This window comes from Lepeophtheirus salmonis, chromosome 13, assembly GCF_016086655.4.
Source record: "Lepeophtheirus salmonis chromosome 13, UVic_Lsal_1.4, whole genome shotgun sequence".
Lineage (NCBI taxonomy): Eukaryota > Metazoa > Arthropoda > Copepoda > Siphonostomatoida > Caligidae > Lepeophtheirus > Lepeophtheirus salmonis.
In genome coordinates, this window is record NC_052143.2 from 37,588,477 (window position 1) to 37,607,275 (window position 18,799).

General features: G+C 31.4%; 1 protein-coding gene across 2 annotated transcripts in view; it reads right to left on the reverse strand.

The window, feature by feature from the left end:
* Positions 1-4,121: 4,121 nt before the first annotated feature.
* LOC121127562 (tetratricopeptide repeat protein 39B) overlaps positions 4,122-18,799 on the reverse strand; it is a 46,987-nt gene continuing 32,309 nt past the window's right edge. For both annotated transcript variants that reach the window (XM_040722974.2, XM_071893190.1), the window contains 2 exons: positions 8,604-8,835; positions 4,122-4,479 (listed from right to left, as the gene is read on the reverse strand). In XM_040722974.2, the coding sequence (XP_040578908.1) occupies positions 4,386-4,479; positions 8,604-8,835 (326 nt within the window). In that variant the 3' untranslated portion in view covers positions 4,122-4,385. The remainder of the gene's footprint in view (positions 4,480-8,603; positions 8,836-18,799) is intronic.

An 18,799-nucleotide genomic window follows, 5' to 3' on the forward strand; every position in this document is an offset into this window, starting at 1 on the left:
TGAAAACTTTAAATTTAGAAAATTTAAATTATATGTCAGACCTATTTATGTTCATATTTTTTTAAGTGAGGTGTTATCTTATTCATATTTTTAGGTGATTGTTTATTTATATGCTCTGTCGAATTCTTTAGCGTTTCTTGTTACTGGCGTAACTGTAGTAATAATAAATGTATGCCTGATGGGCTGGTTAAAAATACAAAACTTTGTATTCAGATGATCTGAAAAAATAATGATAACAGCTTTGGAAAGTAAAAGATCGCTGGAGGTAAGTTTATATTTCATACCCTCAATAGTCCATATATGCCCATGATTAAGGCAGGGCTAGTTTTAAGTGGACATTTCCCCCATGTCCCAATCTATATTGGGGCCCACCTTGGAAATAATTTGTAAATATATACATGAAGGATAAACGACCATAAATATAAATAAAGGTGTTAATAAAAGAGCCGTCAACCAATGAAAGATGAACTTTCAACATTTAAAAGGTCAAAAAGACTTGGCTTTTTTTTTTTAAAAGTCTTTCAAAAATAAGAAAGGACTTTTTTTTTCTACGAATAAATGGGCATTTGATCAATTAAAAGGGGCCAAATTTTGTTTTCTAATAGAGAGAAAATATTTTTAAAAGAATCAACTTTTAAATGGAAGTGGTCCTCAAATTATATATTCCTCAGAGCCCACTCACGATACAAACAGGCTTTGATTAATGATGTCTGTTTTTATATACAAATATTGCTGGAAATATTAAGGTTTATCACGAGAAACCCCAGAAAATCATTACCATCTTAACCAAAGTTTGTTTTTATATCAAGTCAAATACAACTTTTACAAAAAAAAAATTAGAATGATACACGGTAGAACGCAAGACCTCAACTTAAAATCAAATTGATTTAGTTATCTCCATTTGTTCCAAAGTTACGAGGGTCGTAAGAAAAGTTTTCGACCTATTTTATTTTTTATTTTTCAACAATGTCTCCATGTAAATCTACACACATCATCCAACGATACTCCCATCTCTGTAAGCCGTCTAAATAGTACTCGGCGTTTTTCACTGCAAAACAATTGTTGAGGAAGGTGATTGCCTCTTCATTTGCCAAAAATGGTTGAAGTCCACTGTTTGAACCGTATTTTTATTACCAAATTTCATCTACAGTAATAATCGGCTCCGAAACTCGGACCAAATAATAGGTAGACAACATTTATAAAAGTTCTTTATAATTTTGTGCTAGATAAAAGCTGTCGTCAAAGTTTCTGGGAAAAATCTTCTCTGGTTAGGCAGTTGAGTTGCCAGCTTCAACTACTCGGAAATAAGTTACATTTTTTCATCTGAAATTAATTGAGCTCGACCTGAAATGGTTTGACTTAAGATATTTATTCAAATAATTGAATCTTGTTGGGTAACGTTCACATACTTAGCCTTCAAAAAAGCAAGTAAATGTAAAACTTCGCAACATGTATTTATTCTCTTTGTAATTATTTCATTCATTAAAATATTATTGGTAGACTTCCACATTTAAATTTCAAGTCTCCTTGAATCATAACAGTATATACTGGACAACCGAAAATGAATTAACACTAGTTATCAATCATTAATTAAATAAAAATGTACTGTTTAAATCAAAAGATAATTACTTATCTTCTCTAAATTTTACTAATTTTGTGTGTTGTACAAAATTCCTGAATCTGATTTTGTTATGCACAGAAATTGAACTTCGTCTTCCATCCAATCTATTTTTATTTTATTTATTTTTAGTTGACAATTGATTACAAATTTTTGTTTGAGCTCCGACAAATTTGAAGTATCATATTCTCTCAAAAGTTTTGGAACCTAAATTCTATTTCATCACTATTCCGTTTACACCCTACCCGCGCCATTTACATTTTACTAGTCCTTTGTTCAATTTTCACTCCTGTTTTTAATTCACAAGATGTTAATGCACTTTTTCTTAAGATACGTCTTTCTAGTTCTCCATTCGTTCATTTAGTTTTTGTTTCAAAATATTCATGTTCAAAATGAAGAGAGCAAACAATTTTTTAACTTTTTAAGAGCTATCAACCGATTTAACATCTATAACAATAATAACTGTACATAAAAACTCATCATATATCACTAAAATAAATAAATAGTGTATTTTACCAGGTATACAATTTATTGGAATAGCTGATTTCTATTTATGAAGAATTTCCATGTTAGATGGTGGAAATTTAGGCAAAAAAATTCTTATTCTATTATTATTGAGCTTTTGACCAGATGTTTTAGGAGTGTGGCATCAAGAAACTGAATGCATATTCCTCATTAAGGAAGAATAATCCCTTTCTATGCAAAATAATAGTTATTTATAACTCTAACTGACGATAAACGAATACATGTATATAATTTATGGAACCAAAACAGATATACTTATAATAGAGAGGTTGCATTGTTTTAAAAGTGTATAGTTTATCCAGATGTTAAACAATCCATACCTTGACCTCTCAAAATTAAATGGCCTTTTACTGTGACCTTGGACCACGTTTTATCAAACTATATTTGTAACTTTTACCGTAATCCTGGTGAATAAAAAACAGGTACTAACTTACAAACAGAAGCAAAAACATAAACTCCGATCCATTTCGCTGAAAAGGTAAAATACGCATATACAAAATTCTGCTATCAAGTGATGCAAACTAAATATGTATTAAGTTTTGATCTATTTTTACGTAACCTATTTAGACTTAATAATGTCCTCAAAAGGCCTAAATATTCCATATTTTTATCGCATGAACAAGTTTTCTGTCTCAAAACAAATAAAACGACTCTCATAAAAGCTCTTTCCACAGATGTGGATAGAATGGATTCCAACAAGGTTCTAATATTTGCTGTTTCATATTGAATAGTGTTAACTCTTTATAGGCTACACGTCACATATGGGACATTGTGCTTTATTCCGACTAATTTTTGTGTACTTTATTTTCATTAAATTATTAAATTTTCTGAGCACTCTATTTCTTCTACGTTTTCCTATGTTCCATTGGCTTTAACAACGTGAATGGCTATTTTTGATAATCATATTATTGCAAATTTATTATAAAATATTTTGAATTATATTTCATATTGATGATATAAAACGGTGTAAAGTTGAGTATGATTTATAACCACAATTATATGTTATCGGCCAGAAGGTCACGAATGTAAATCGTCGGATAATAAAGGTTACAAATATTTGTCAAATAAATTTCACTAATAGATATTGTTTTTGACCATATAAAGAGTTACTTATGCCAAAAATCATCTGGTTATACATATTAGGTATTTCAACCATCGTCGTTAAAGAGTTGAATATTAGATTTTATATTTTAAATATATGGCAATAATACAAAAAAATTGTTGGAACCAAATTTCAAATGGTAAATTTTTTACAAAAAATTTCAAAAATTACCTTTTGGTAAAAAAAATATCAAAAGTTCACAGTTGTTCTCAAAAAAATAAATTTTTGGAAAAAAATTTCAAAAATTTAATTTTGTGATATAAAATTTTTTGAATAAAAGTTTAAATATTCAATTTTTTAGAGAAAAATTTCAAAATACATATTTATTTACATAAAATAAAATGATTGAAGAAAAAAAATTGAAAAATCAAATTATATCTCAAAGAATTAATTTTCTATTAAACAGCCCAAATTTTTTTTTTTTTTTTTTTTTGTCATAACTTACAAAAGTAATAAATAGTTCAATACTAGTAATAAATAAGAATCAAAATCGCTAATTAAACATTATTTTTCCTGATGCCGATTCCAGAACAAACACCTGATTCCCCAATTAATCTACCATTCACTAATGAGCATTGAGCAGACATGAATCTTCATTCAGGTTTTGAATATAATTGAATTTATTTAGGAAAGGTTGTTCACTACCTAGGAATTAAATAACATTGACAAATACTAAAGAAAAGTATTCTTCAGACAACTACAAATTCCCAAAAATCGGACAGCTAAAAAATCCCTAGATTTACATCCCTCTGGTCATAAAGTGTAAAGTACAACCTGTATTGCATATTTTTTGAACTCTCATTCTAAAAATAGTGAAAAACAGAGATAAATATATACATGTAGAGACGAGGAAAATACAAAAGCCTTGTCTAAAAATAGATTCATGTAATAATATATTATATAATAGGATATAACAGAAATTCAATTAAACTTAATTTGAAAGTAGTACACGGTATTATATAAAAATAAAATATATAAGTAACATAATTAATCATTTAATAATCATGATAATAATATTAATGGATATTATAAGTGACTGTCTTTTATGAAGGGATGGTTCAAATGGGTTTGCACGATTATGATTTTTTGAGCCCACAGGTTCACCCCTCCACATCTAATCATTATGCTGAATCATTTTTCTCAAATTGCACTGTTTTTTTTCTTAATTTCCGTTTCAATGGAATGTATGCGAAAATGAAGGCGGGATTGAAGTTGATAGGATTTAAAGTCATTCCTAGAAAAGAAAAGATATTTTACTACTATATATTTTTAATATTTATGCAGGAGACAAAAGGCAATAAATGGGAAGATTAACAACTAGTGCTGACACTCGGTTACAGATCAATTTTTGATTCGGTTCGGTCTTGCGTCATTTTTTCTCAAGTATACGGACCGATATTTTAATAGTCTATACCGCGATCTCAGACCATAGACTGAAATCTAATCGTCTTCAATTCGATTTTCTCCCCATTCCGGATTTACACGGGGATCTGAAAAGTTTCCGACCTCAACGTGAAGATAGTAGCACTCATAAAATACGAAAAAACTATTTGCATCTATTTAGTATCTGTTGATAGTTACTCGACAAAGTTTCAGCCATTTTGGACCCGCTGTTGTTATGTAATAGTCGTTTGAGTGTGTTAATCTGAGTGATTTTGTGAAGACGGACATAATCAATTATCTAGCTTTCATTAGATATTTGCTGTCCAAAAGGGCTGAAACTTTGATGATTAACTATCAATAAATATTAAATAGATGTGAAAAGCTGTTTCAGCCATTTTGGACAACAAATATTACATGACAGCTCAATGCTCCATTTTCACAAAATCAGTCAGATTAACAGACTCAAACGACTGTTAGATAACAACTGCACGTCCAAAATAGATGAAACTTTCTAGCATAAGCTATCAAACTATCTATCAACTAGTCTTGAGACTCGATCCTAGACCGAATTTTTTTCTCCGGTTTGGTGGTTTTCAGTGATTTTGTCATAACTGATTTGGACCTATACTTCGATTCAGAAAACAATCTTAGACTTTGGACCGAAATTTAATCTTTTTCAAATCGTGAACTGATTTTTTCCATCTCAAAATAGAGACCAAAATTTATCACGGTCTCAATCGTTGGACCTATTTTCTTGTCTACCAGTCTTATTTATGTGTTGTACAAATATGCTTTAGGAAACACATTTAACTTCAAATGACATCCTTCTATGTCGATTTTTACAACTATGAAACGCATATGAGGTCATCAAGAATTCATTTCTAGAAGCGTTTTCGATCGAATTTTAAATTAAACCCATCCAGTACGATTTTTGTGTATAGCAAATTTTAAATGAAAACGAAATAGAAGGAATTTTTCTTTCAGACCAATTCAGACCGGTCTATGATTTTCAAACCAACCCCAGAGACTAGTAGACACAATGTGTCTAAGTTGTAGACTCTCTTTGTTTGTGTGGTTTTTTGTTTTTGCAAAAAAGCTCCCCACCGATAAGGTATACAAAGAAATTGATTTTTTTTACTGAGGCAGAGTGGTTAGGGTAGTTTTGAAACACAAGTGATGTCATCAACAATTTCTTTATAGATTAGGTATAGATTGAATATCAAATTAATCCAATACAAGTAAAGTAGGATTCATAGATAGGGTTGCTACTTTTGTGGAGAGAAAGTTTTGTTTCAAGAAAGAATAGAAAATAAGAACCAACTTACCAACCCTTGAGTTGGTAAGTTGATATAAATAATGGAAAATTTCAACATAGAGAAATGATATTCACTCCGTTAGCAAAAAAAAGTTGACCAATCAATCTCCTTCCTTGAGCTGACGACGTTGAAATCATAATAAACCTTAATTTCTTCTTATATTCATCAGTTCCTACAAAGCCTAATAGAAATACAAGGTTAGACCACCATGTAATCGGACTTGCTAGAATTTTCAATCTGATGTATTGTACCGACTGCTGGGGAAGACAGGCAGATTTTGACAAAATATGCAAACACTTATAGTCTATGACATAACTATTGCTAGAATTTTCAATTTAATGTATTGTACCAACTCCTGGGCAAGAAAAACAGATTTTAACAAAACACACAACCACACATCTGCTATGACGTCAATATTAAAAGCATTATAGTATAACCTTGTATTTCTATTAACCTTGGTTCATACTGACAGTCTGAAGGACTGATAAAACCTGTCCTAAGACCGATCTGGGCCAAATAAATAAGAACTGACACAACACTGTCCAGGGGCACTCCCACGATGATATATATGTATTGGTTTTTGAAAAAAATCCAAAAAATAAAAATTTTGGAAAAAAAAATTGAAAACAAATTGATAATATTATTTTTTTATTAATTCCAAAAATCTACAGCTGTTTATAAAAAATAAAAAAAGTCAAAAAAAACTAATATTTGAAATTTCAGATGTTGAACTTTTTGAAAAAAAATTCCAAAATGTTAACAAAAAATAATTTTTTTTTAAAAAGTTTCGAAAAATAAGCATCATCAACTTCAAAGCCTGTGAGGAGTACCATTGAAGACGTCCGCAGGGGGTAAGCTGGAGGGGCTGTAACCCCTTCCCCCCCCCCTCCGATAAAAAAGATTATTATTTTTAAGATATATTTTTCCTATTATTGTGAAAAACTGTGGATTTAAAAAAAAAAATTGTCATTTTAATTATTATATTTTTTCCCAAAAATTTAATTTTTTGTTAGTAGCTATGAATTTTTGAAGTTTTTGTCACAAGCAGTAGATTTTAAAAAAATAATTCTAAAAAATTTATTTTCTGTGAATATCTATGGATTTGTAAAATAAATAATTAGTATTTTAAATATTTTTTTATTTTTTTGAATAGCTATGGATTTTGAAATTTTTTTCAAGAAATTTAATCTTGGTAATTTTTATACAAAAAAATTCCAAAAACTAAGCCCCCTTCCACAAAAATATATATATATATCATCCTGCACTATGCACTGCCTTCTTACCTCGTCTGGAGGCTGTCATTGAAGCTGGTCGAAATCAAATTGATAAATAATAATCTTGATAGAGTGTAAATAAAAAAGTAGTTTGAATATTTTCCTTGCTGAACTATTATGCATTACTATTTGCATTTGTAGCTCAATAAAAATTGTAAAAAACTTTTTGAACACACGGTACATCTAGGTACATAATTGGGTTAACGAGGGTCTTGTTAAACAAGCGGAAGCATAAAGTCAAAATTACTCTTCCAGGAAGTGTCTCTGGTTTGCTATTCTAGCGTGACTTTTTTCTTCATATATGTGATGCGTATACATGTAAACAATCTCCAATAAAAATATTAAAAAGGGGTAAATCCCAATTAATTTTTTGACTCCCTGCCCCAATGTTCAAAGACACATTTGAGTCAATTATAGAGGGTTTATATTCAAATAACTGGGATGGATATCTACAAATTTTAGCTAAAATTATAATTTTTATTTGATTTAGGATACTTATATTGTCTCCAATGATGTCCAGTACTTTCCCCTAAAATAATTTTGCATTAGGACATTTTGTCTTAAAGCCATTTTCCCTTCAGGATATTTTGCATTAATAAAATAAATGGGATTTCTCCGTCGTTATTATTTATTTTTTGATGGAAATTGATGTTCCATTTGAATTTTTAAATGTAATTTAATAGTAATATTTACTACTATAAAAAGCCGTTAATGGTTGTTTTTAGTTGGAATAATGATGGTATTATATCTTAAAATTTCAAAACAACCTATCGAAATATCTTTATATAATGAGTTTGTACCAGAAAGTAAATAAGTAAAACAATTTATAATTTAATAAAATCAAACAAACTTCTATAGCCTCCTTTATCAATCATCATTCGACATGATGCATTATCATTTCTAAAAAAGTACAATATGAGGCAAGAGTAGTGATTTAGACTTCGTAGTTATGACCCAGGATTTGTCAGAAGAAGAGGAGGCTGACTGTTAGTTATGATCAAACCTTTGAGTCCCTCCATGAATCATCTCATTTGTTTGCCTCACTACTGTTCTTGTGACACATACTGGAGCATAACGAAGTGTAAATCACTGTTCTTTCCTCATAATAAACATTATTTTTTTTAGAAGTAATAAAAATGGCATATTTTGATTTAAAAGTTCAAGACGAACATCAATTTCAACCAAAAATGACGAAAAAAAACAACTTTTTAGATTTATAAAACTTGTTTTATTGGCTTTAAAAAGAAAAGGAAGTCACGTTGACGCACCCTGCCTAACTATATGAAGTCAACCCAATAAATTGGGATTATCTCCTTTTCAGGATTGTTGTCATGTTGACGCTAGATTTACATATATTGCAATAAGAATAAAGAACCCCATCTTACTTGGCACTCTCAAAAAGGGGTAGAGCCTTTTTTCCATGTCCTAATTCGTGGAGTAGAAAACCTCTTTCCGCCAGAGAATAGGGAATTAAGTAACTATCCGCAGTCAGCTTTTTCCCATAGGAAGCCACAGTCTCAAAACATTCCTCCGCTCCATAGGGGCTGGATAAATATTTGAGACACATTCCTTTGAGTAAAGTGAGGAGACAAAGGTCTTCATTGTAGAAATCAGATCCTGGAAGGAAAACAAAACAAAAATTTGTTAGATTAAATTAGCAATTGTTGCATAAATACACATTATTATAATATAATATTAGAATATCAATGAGTTTAAAAGCATGACTATGAAGGACCCCTCTGCATTCCAAGCCCTTGAGAGTCATTAATCATTTGTGGGGATTTGCAATAATACATTCTTTTAGTAACAATTTGCAAAAAGAGAAGGAAGGAGGGGAAAAAAATAAACGAGGAGACAATCTCATATTTTGTCATTTTTGGTAATTTCACATTTTTTTATTCTTTTTTACAAACAACCACATATTTTTATCATTGATAGCAATCTCTTGCCTTGGCTTATCAAGCAGTACTACCTACTAGTGTTGAGCCTCAGTCCAAGACCAAACTTTCCACAACGGTTACGCCATATGTGATTTTTTACAGACCAATTTGGAGCGATATTTCGATCCAGACTATCATCTTAGACTGAAATTAAATCATTTTCAAATCGTGAACCCATTTTTCGATCTTGATACCTCACATTATTATCTTAACTTTATTGTTTCATTAAACTTTTTCCTAAAAAGAATAAGAAAAAAGGCACAAAAGCAGTTGGTAGTTAGCCACTGAGGCATGACTAATATTGTGTTGATCCTTATTTAAGACTAAAGACTGCTTTAAAAAAAATGTTACTCTAATTGGTCAGATGGAGTTGCACAGATTAAGTATAAGTAAACATTGTATTATTACATTTACTCCATTTGACCTAGGAATCTTCTTTGAAGTCCATATACATCAGTTATATTTCCTTCTGTAGGAACGACCTTGTCACGAACCTACTACCCAAATTGAGTTGAAAATAATAATTTCTCGCAAGCACGTTATACATTGATTTACGTCGTTCCATTAACATTTCCGTCTAGTTTGGACTCGGTTCGGTCTAATTCAGTCCTGCATATCAGTATAAAACTTCCTAAAAGTTTAATCCTTGATGAGGACACTGAGGTGTATTTTTTCTTTTTTTAAATCAGGTTGTAGTAATGACCGCACCAAGGACCGACGGTCTTAAGGATCGGTCCCAAAGACTGATAGATCTAGTCCTAAGACTGGGATGGACCGAATAAATAAGGACCAACAAACACTAGTTGTTGATGTATCAAGCCGTTACTTATATTGTATCACAAAACCTTTCTTGCAAAAAGAAACAAAAAAAGGGACGAAATCAGTGTATAGTTAGTCAATGAGGCATGATTAATGTTGTTTGATCCTTATTTATGACTGAAAACTGCATTCCCGTTTAGCTCAGACTCGGGTTGGTCTAATTAAGTCATGCATATCAATTTTAAAACTTCCTAAAAGTTCGGTACTTGTTGATGTCACTATTTTTTTTAATCAGTTCTAGTACTGACTGTCCGAAAATAATGACAGTCTTAAGGACTTTTGCCAAGGACTGATAAGATCAGTCTTAAAAATGGACTTACACGAATAAATATGGCCTGATTCAATACTTGGCAGAACCGTTTTTTTACTTATATTTATTTTGTTAACAGAGTTGTCGGGAATTGTTCATAGTTTAAGAGGAGCTAAATATAATTCAACGAATCAACTACGTTCAGAATAACACGGATTAGGAAAAAGAAGGTAAAACATCAATAGCTGACAAACAATATACACTATATACTTTCTTGTTAGTGAGTATTCGCCGATTTTCTCCAATAACGCCTGATTTATGAGTTGTACAAATATGATTTACGAGCAGAGGTTACAAGCGTTGCAGAGCTGAATAGAGGAGAATAGAAACAAGGAATGAAGGTGGAAGAAGATAGAGAGTGAGAGGCATGTAGAAAGAGACAGAGAGAGAAGCGAAGAGGGAGAGCCAAGAAAAATGAGTTTTTAGATCTGTCAAAAATATCGTTTAAATGACCTCAAATACCCAAGAAAATATCATGGGAACATACTTTGTTGTTATTTACGTCTACTTGCTAAATTTCATACTAAATTACTGAACCATTTTGGATTCCCTAATTAATAATACCAAAAACAGGCATATAAATATATAAAAGACATTTAACTTCATTTGACTTTATTGTAGGTCGATCTCCAAAATTTTAAAAACCACATGACATCATCAATAGTCTACATACAGAATCAGTCTAGAACTGATTTTAAATGAGATTGATCCAGATCGAAGTTTTCCTTGAGACCAGTCGTGAATAAATTTTTTTAAATGACCAAAATATGTGAGTTCGATATATTGAATATCATGCCCAACACTATTACTTACATAATTTCATTATGCTTGAGTAAAAGAGTCATGTGTTCTATATGTACATAGGTGGAAGGTGAGAGGAAATTGATCTTCCATACTTGGTTATTTTTGCAAACGGAAACCCACTAAATATGTACATATGGGGGAAGGGGGGAGCAGGTGTGGAAAAAGCTAACAAGGGTAGTAAAATTATATTTGTATATGTGGTTCGTCCACACAAAACTTAGCTAGAAGGATTTCTCTCAATATTACTTCATTTGTATTCTTTAACCACGAATATACAGGCATGGTCTGTTTGTTGATGCCTAATAACTCCGAGCAATCCCGAGTAATTCCTCTAAAGTTATTATAAAACAAAGTTTGAAGTAAATAACTTTGATCAAATGTACTTTTAAAGTTCATTCCAGACGTTGTTGGTCAGTGCTCTTATTTTATAATTTTTCTTGATGAGTTGGCAGCTCTCTATGATTAATATCAAAGGAATATAATCCTATAAATTTTAACAAAAATCTTGTAATTGTCTATTAAGGGGTACACTCTATAAGTTTGCCCTTACGTAATACTTTCTCTTTCTATCTCAAAATTGGGACCAGCGGGAGAGGAAAGTCAAAACTCAATTATCGCAACCTTTAAATACTAAGGAAGTAATATTTCGAAGCGAATAATATATTATTGTCATTGGAGTAGGAGTAGAAAGACCTCGACTTTTTCGAGATATTCGGACACTTAGCACTTTGGAGGATCCTAAAAGTAGATGAAAGGTCTCATTAAGGAGAGGATGTTATGAGTTCCTCTCTTATGGAGTACACAGGGGGTAGGGAAAAGAGACCCTTGGTGTCGAGCTATGGAATGAGGAACGAGACCAGAGGCGATCAATTTGTAGAAACAGTCGTAGTACTTTACATTATGAGATGTGATCTCCTCCGGCCTCATCCTCAGTCCCCGAATCAACCTCTGAGTACCTTTCCCCTATCTCCAATAATATAGTTATTTATTATTAAAAGGTTTCGATAGTTGAATACCAGCTTTCTGCTTTTGTTGTCTACAATTTTTATATAAAAAGTATAACGTGGGGCAAACTTATAAAGTCTACCCTTTCTTGATGCAGGGGGTGGGCTGGTGGGTCTGTACACCTCATACCCCCCAAATTTAGGAATTTTTGGTTTTTACTAGAATTTTTATTTGGTCAGGATGAAAGAATCTAATATTTAATTTTTTTTTCTCAAAAACTAGAAAATTTGTACATTTTTGTCAAAAAATTTAATATTTGAAATTTTGTGTGAATAACTCTGGAGTTTTGAAACTTTTTCCGGTAAAAATTTATTATTTGATTTTTTTTTCCAAAAAATTCAATTTTTCCAATTTGCTTCACAAAAATTTAATTTGTTTTAATGTTTTTGGATTTTTGAAAAAAAGATCTTGAGGTAGTAATAACTGTTTATATAGTTTTAGTAGATGAGTCAAATGATACTTTTTTATCAAAAAGATGGCAATATTAAAATTAAAAAAGCCTCATGCATCTACACAGTCGTTCACTGTAAGACATATGGCACACACTGCAACACTGCGTACATAATATAAGAACTACATGCTCCTCATTCCATTTTTATTATTATCCAATGATGAAGATGAAAAAAATATTTAGTATCATTATAACTGCATTTATCATCGATCATTTCAAATTAAGAATATATATAAACTTACATTATTATATTTGTATAAAATAATAACGAAAGGGGGGAGGGGGGGTCTTATATGATTACTACATACAACAGTATATAAATTACTTTTTCGTTCCAAGAAAATAAAATATTGCAGATTTGTCCGCTAAAGTCCCCCCCCTCTCCCCATAATTATCAGTAAGGCATAAAATATGTCCTGCCGGTACTTAAAAATAAAACGAGAATGAACATGGTATTCCAGGGGCGTCCGCAGGGGATGGGTTGGAGCGCCTCTCCCCCTAAATGAAGGAATTTTTGCTTTTTATAACAAATTTATTTGGTTTGGATTTTAAAAATTTACGCGAAAATGTGGGATTAAATTTTTTTCGTTCTATCAAATAACGCAGCAGAGCAAAAAAATTAATTTTTTTGTGAATAGGTGTGGATTTTTGGAATTTTTTGTTAACATATGTCGATTTTTCAAAACAAATTTAATTTTCATTCAATAACTATAGATTTTTTTTCCAAAAATTTAATATTAGAAATATTAAATTTTGTGGGAACAGCTGTGGATTTTTGGGAAAAAATTCTAAAAAATTTAATTTTTTGTGAACAGCTGTAGATTTTTGAAAAATTTAATATTTATAATTTTTTGTGTAGAGCTGTGGATTTTTGAAATTTTTTCCAAATAATTTAATATTAAAAATTTCATTTTTGATTTTTTTTTTTCCAAAAAATGTAATTCAAAAACCAAAAAATATATATAATCCTATGATTGCCCTGTAATCCTAACAATTTTAAGAATACTTGGGAAGAGAGCAGCAATTTCCACTTCGTTATGATCCAGAATGTGTCAGAAGAAGAGGCTCTTGGCGGTGGAGAGACAAAGCACAGAAGATTTGGGGAGCAAGTCAAAGGTTATTAGTTAAAGAGCGTGAGGAAACCTATAACGCTCAGTACAGTTGGATCAATCTAAAATTGCAATAGAACAATGGTCTTCGTCTCTTCATAAACCTTCTTTCTTGTCCAAAGAGTAGAAAACGGGCGTCACTTAGTCACTGAAAGGACTCCAAGTATATTCATACTTCAAATGTATATAAAGCCAATTTATACGAACCATAAAAATGGTTTAGATGGTCTTCAGTGATATTTATAAAAGAATATGAATATAACAACTCTATATATTCATTTATTTCAATTTAAAATAAAAATCCGGCTCCAACTTCATTAACTTGTAAAAAATTATTTATGTAAATTCCTTTGTCAATGTTTAATTCCATAAATTAATATATTTATTTAATGACGACAAAAACGGCTTAAAAAAATTATCCTACATTATGTAATTTGGTTGATTGTTGTACGTACGGTTCGGGCCAGCTCCATGGGAAGGCTTTAAACCCTCAAAACTTTCAGATACCTTATATTTCTAAATATATTCTGATTTTACTTGTTCGCCAATCCATGAGTCTTTTCAAGTATGAATAATCCATCATGTACAATGATATTATTATTGATAACGGAGAATTTAGTATGAACACTTCTTCCATTCGAACCGCTGTCGCGTTTGTTTATTTTCCTTTTAATTAACATATATTCTATTGGTGGTGTGTATTACATCAGTTTTAAGGAATCTTGCCATTTTTCTAATTAGTCAATTTTCCTTTTTTATCCCTTGTCATATTTTTTCTGACACCCAAATAGCCATGACATATCAAATGAGACGAAGAAATTGACAGCTAACAACAAAATACATCTAGTATTTTTGTGTTAGCTAGGTGACGCCGAGCTATACATAAGGGATATCATTTTGCCATGTATTTAACCATTAAAAGAAAAGGTTGCGTGTCTTATAACGATAATTGTTCCGTACTATATTATTTAAATCTGAACGTTATTTTCATGCGAATACCTGCATAATTATTAATGCATGTAGGTCCATTAATACTAACAGGGAATTTGTCTGTACTTAGAGAGAAAGAGAAAAAGGCTTGCTCTAATTTAGTTTGAATAATCAAACAACTGATGACAATATTACTCAATTATATGTACAAATTGAAAGAGTCTAGACGGATTGATGCATTCACAAATGATAGTCAGAGATAAACATAGTATTATATATGGCTCGTTAACACAAAAGGAAGCTAGATGATTTTTTCTCAAAATTAAGTAGGGATTACATTTGTATTCTTTATCCTATATTTCTATCAACAAGGATTATTCATGCCCTTTGTGTTTTTAGCCAATTGCACGATTTAAAGTGACCCAAATACACAATAAAAGAATGATAAATTAATAGATTTTATTTGAAAGACCATATCAGAGCCAATATAAATCTCTTAAATCCAATAAAGGTTCTAAATTAAACTATAGCCTTAACTTAAACCAAAAAAATTTGTCTATAATTGTCTCAAATATGTCTATTAAATCTGTGTGTATATGACGTAAAAAATATATTTATATTTCTCATTTTTTTGTTCAAGATGGTTTTTATGTTAACAACCCACATATTAGAAAATATTATCGTAAGCTTTAACATGGAAACTCTGAGAATTTGAAGAATGTTGAATAGGAAAGCAGCTTTTCTGTTATAACATTAGCTGAAAGAAGTTGTCTCCTCTGATAAGAAGGAAATAAACACAACTCAAGCAATTAAATATGCATGAATTACTCTGTTTTTATCCTCAAATCTACACTGAGGCCAAAGGGGACTAATATACATAACTAGTGATGCCCAATTAATCCATAAAAATGGAGCTAAATATGCAAATAATAATAAAACAAACAGAAAAAGACCAAAAATGCAATTAAATCCAGTAAAAAAGGGGTTTATTTTGATTTTAAATATTTCTATTACAATTATAATTTTGTATTCCTTATTCCATTGAATCTTTCTCAGGCGGTCCCCCATTAGCCTATTACTCTTAATGGTGAGTTGGTCCTTCAAAGTACTAAAGGCTCTTTTACAGTACACGAATGACATTATGACATATTTGAAACTCCTATGATGTTGGAATTCTCCTTCAAGCCAGATAAATTCTTCCCTGAGAGCACAAAACCAATATTACTCATATTCTTGAATGCTAGGTTTTCCATGAGAATCTCCTTCAACTTGTGGGCAAAGTTGAGGATGGTCAGGCTCTCACGGACCTTCTTAATGATGGACAAGAGGCAATCTTTCCCCGAGCTGAGTGATGCTCTCCTTCAGAGCCTTGACTTTATTCAGGGGAGGTCTTGGGCAAGAGAGGCAATGGGATTGTAAAAACCTAAATAGGTTTTGGGGGAAAAATGTGGTAGGAACCCTATGAGACGGGCCTCTCTTTTTTCTTTGGAGGGACACACTTAGAGAGTAAGTAATCAGGGTTGTTACTATGGAAGGATTGCCCTAATACACATTTCCTCCCTTAAAGTGCAAATATAAGTCGAAAATACAAGCCAAAAAGGATAATAAATCCTATTTACATAATTTGGACATCACAAAATATAGCTTATCAACAAATCATGAGCGTTACTCTCCATAGTTCATAAGCAAACACGCTTGTAGTTGGTATTGTATCGCCCTTTATTAAGGACTGCAGTCCAGTCCAGTACCACTTGTCATGCCATAAAGGAGGTCAAATCGATCTTTTGTGACGTCATTCTGGGTATTTATTCTTTTTGCAATTATTATGTTATACAATCAAATAAATTATATAATCAAGGAAAAATATAATTGTTCATTATATATTCCGTTATAATGAAAACCTGAATATATTTTGCAAGATATTTCTAACTCTCAAAAAAATTTCTTATATATTTATTGGCTTAATAAACCATCCACATTTTTAGGAAAATTTTCAAGTACTGGTCCCAATCAGGGACCGATAGAACTGGTCCTAAAACTGGACTGGACTGAATAAATAAGGACCAAGACAACATTAATTGAGTCTTTCAAACATCGACCTGTATATTGAGTGCAAAACAAAGTCGGTCCACGATTTGAAAAAGCTTAAAACTTGATTTACAGTCTGAGATCATAATCTGAACCGGAACATCAATCTCCAAATTGGTCTCGAAAAAATAATTTTAGAGACTGGAATGGACCAAATAAATAAGGAACCGCACAACACTACTCGTAGTTATACTTAATCACTGCTCGCTTTTTGAACTAAACAAAGATGTAGTTTAGCTTTCCCCAAACTTTTATATGTTGACTCTTGTATGATTTAAAGCAGGTGATTCTATGTATTATGAACTCAGAAACGATAAGCCATAGGATATTTCCCTGCAAAAGAGGAATCATTATTAATGATGGAAATCCTAAAATTTTTTTAGAAGGCCCGTTTTTTTGGAATTGGTTATTTCAAGAATGAATTTTCTTTTCCTTAGCTGTTGTAATTATTATTGAATTCCTGAGTAGTAAACATCCTTTCCTAAATAGATTCAATTATATTCAAAACCTGACTAACATTCGTGAGTGTAATGTTATCATTACGCTGTCATTCTTGAGGAGCAAACATCTAAGTATAAAGTGCGTGAGATTTATAAATAATGGCAAATAGTACCCAGAATTTACTGGGAAGTTAAAAGTGTAAGTAATTGTTGGACTCCGATTAGAATTGAGGATGGACATGTGAGTCATTTCTGTCAATGTCCCTCCTAGATACGGAGTGTGGTTAAAAATTGATTAAACAGAACTTTTCACTCATCCTATATTGCAATTGTACTACATAATCTTGCGAACCTTGTGTTTAAATAGTGCTGTGTTCGTTCTTATTTATGCATTCTAGTTGAGTATAGTCTTAGGACTAGTCCTATTAGTACATATGACCGTATTCAGGGGCGTCCGCAGGACTCAATACAAGAACTAATTTAAATAAAGAAGAAATAATGTTAAGTGACGTCATCGAGGACCAAACTTTATATGTTTCAGGACTGCTATGCAGATCTGAGCTGGACCGGACTGAGACTAAGCTGAACAGGTCTGCAGTTTTCGGTCCTAAATAAGGACCAACACAGCACTATGTTTAAACACCCCAGTATTTAAACTAGTTATAAATACTATTTTTTTATAGTATTTTTTCATAACATTTTTCTTAAAACAATTATGGGTCATTATTCAAATACAAGAGAAAATAAAGTAAAGAGATACAAGATATTTGTTTTAATGCTCCATTAATTGGTTAGATGGAGTTGTATTGATTAAGTATATTAATTTATCTAACCTAGGAAGAAATTTCTCCGTTCCTTGAAGTCTGACATGTCTCCTAATATTGTTTTTGTGATGTTTTAGCTGTTTTTTATTGAAGCTCTATTCTACCTACCAAAATGATAGGATTTTGGTGAATAAAAAGTCTGATTCACCCTGATCCGATCTATTGAACGAAAAAAAGAGCCAATCATGGTATAATTGGCCATCAGCTATTCTTGCACGATGGACCTTATATTTGTGTCCTAGGGGGACAAAATTAAGAATATTGAGTACGTGGGTGCCATCTTGGAGAAAAGTCTCCAGTCATGTGCCAATTCCCCATTAAGTTAAGAGATTTATACCTTTCAACAGGATGCTTCACACTCTCAAACATCTAATATGATGCAAAAGGGGTATGAGACTCATGTTTTTAGCTTGTGGAGCAATTACTTTTAGCCTCCATCCACTCCAAATTTGAATGTAATGGATTTTAGAATCTGGTTCATTTTGGATGACGGGGTCTGTAAGAATTTGTAATCACAAATCTTTATTTGTAGACACTGAAAGTTTCCATAATTAGGGGATGGGGCAACATTCCCATGGATATGTGCCGTTCCTACTGTGATCCCTTGTCTAACAGACTCACGACTGTATCTTCGACAAAAGGGGACCAATTTACTCATTTGTTGGTCATTTATTTATAAGATAGTGAGCAGTCTTCATGTTACTAATTATGGAAATAAAATAAAATACAGGATTGATTTTATCTAGTGGTACACATTTTATTATTGTTAATCTGGAATGACATTGATTCAAAATCTTGAAGGATGACAACACGACATCTTATCTCTGAATAGAGCAAGCTGATACAGACGGAAAGAGCAAA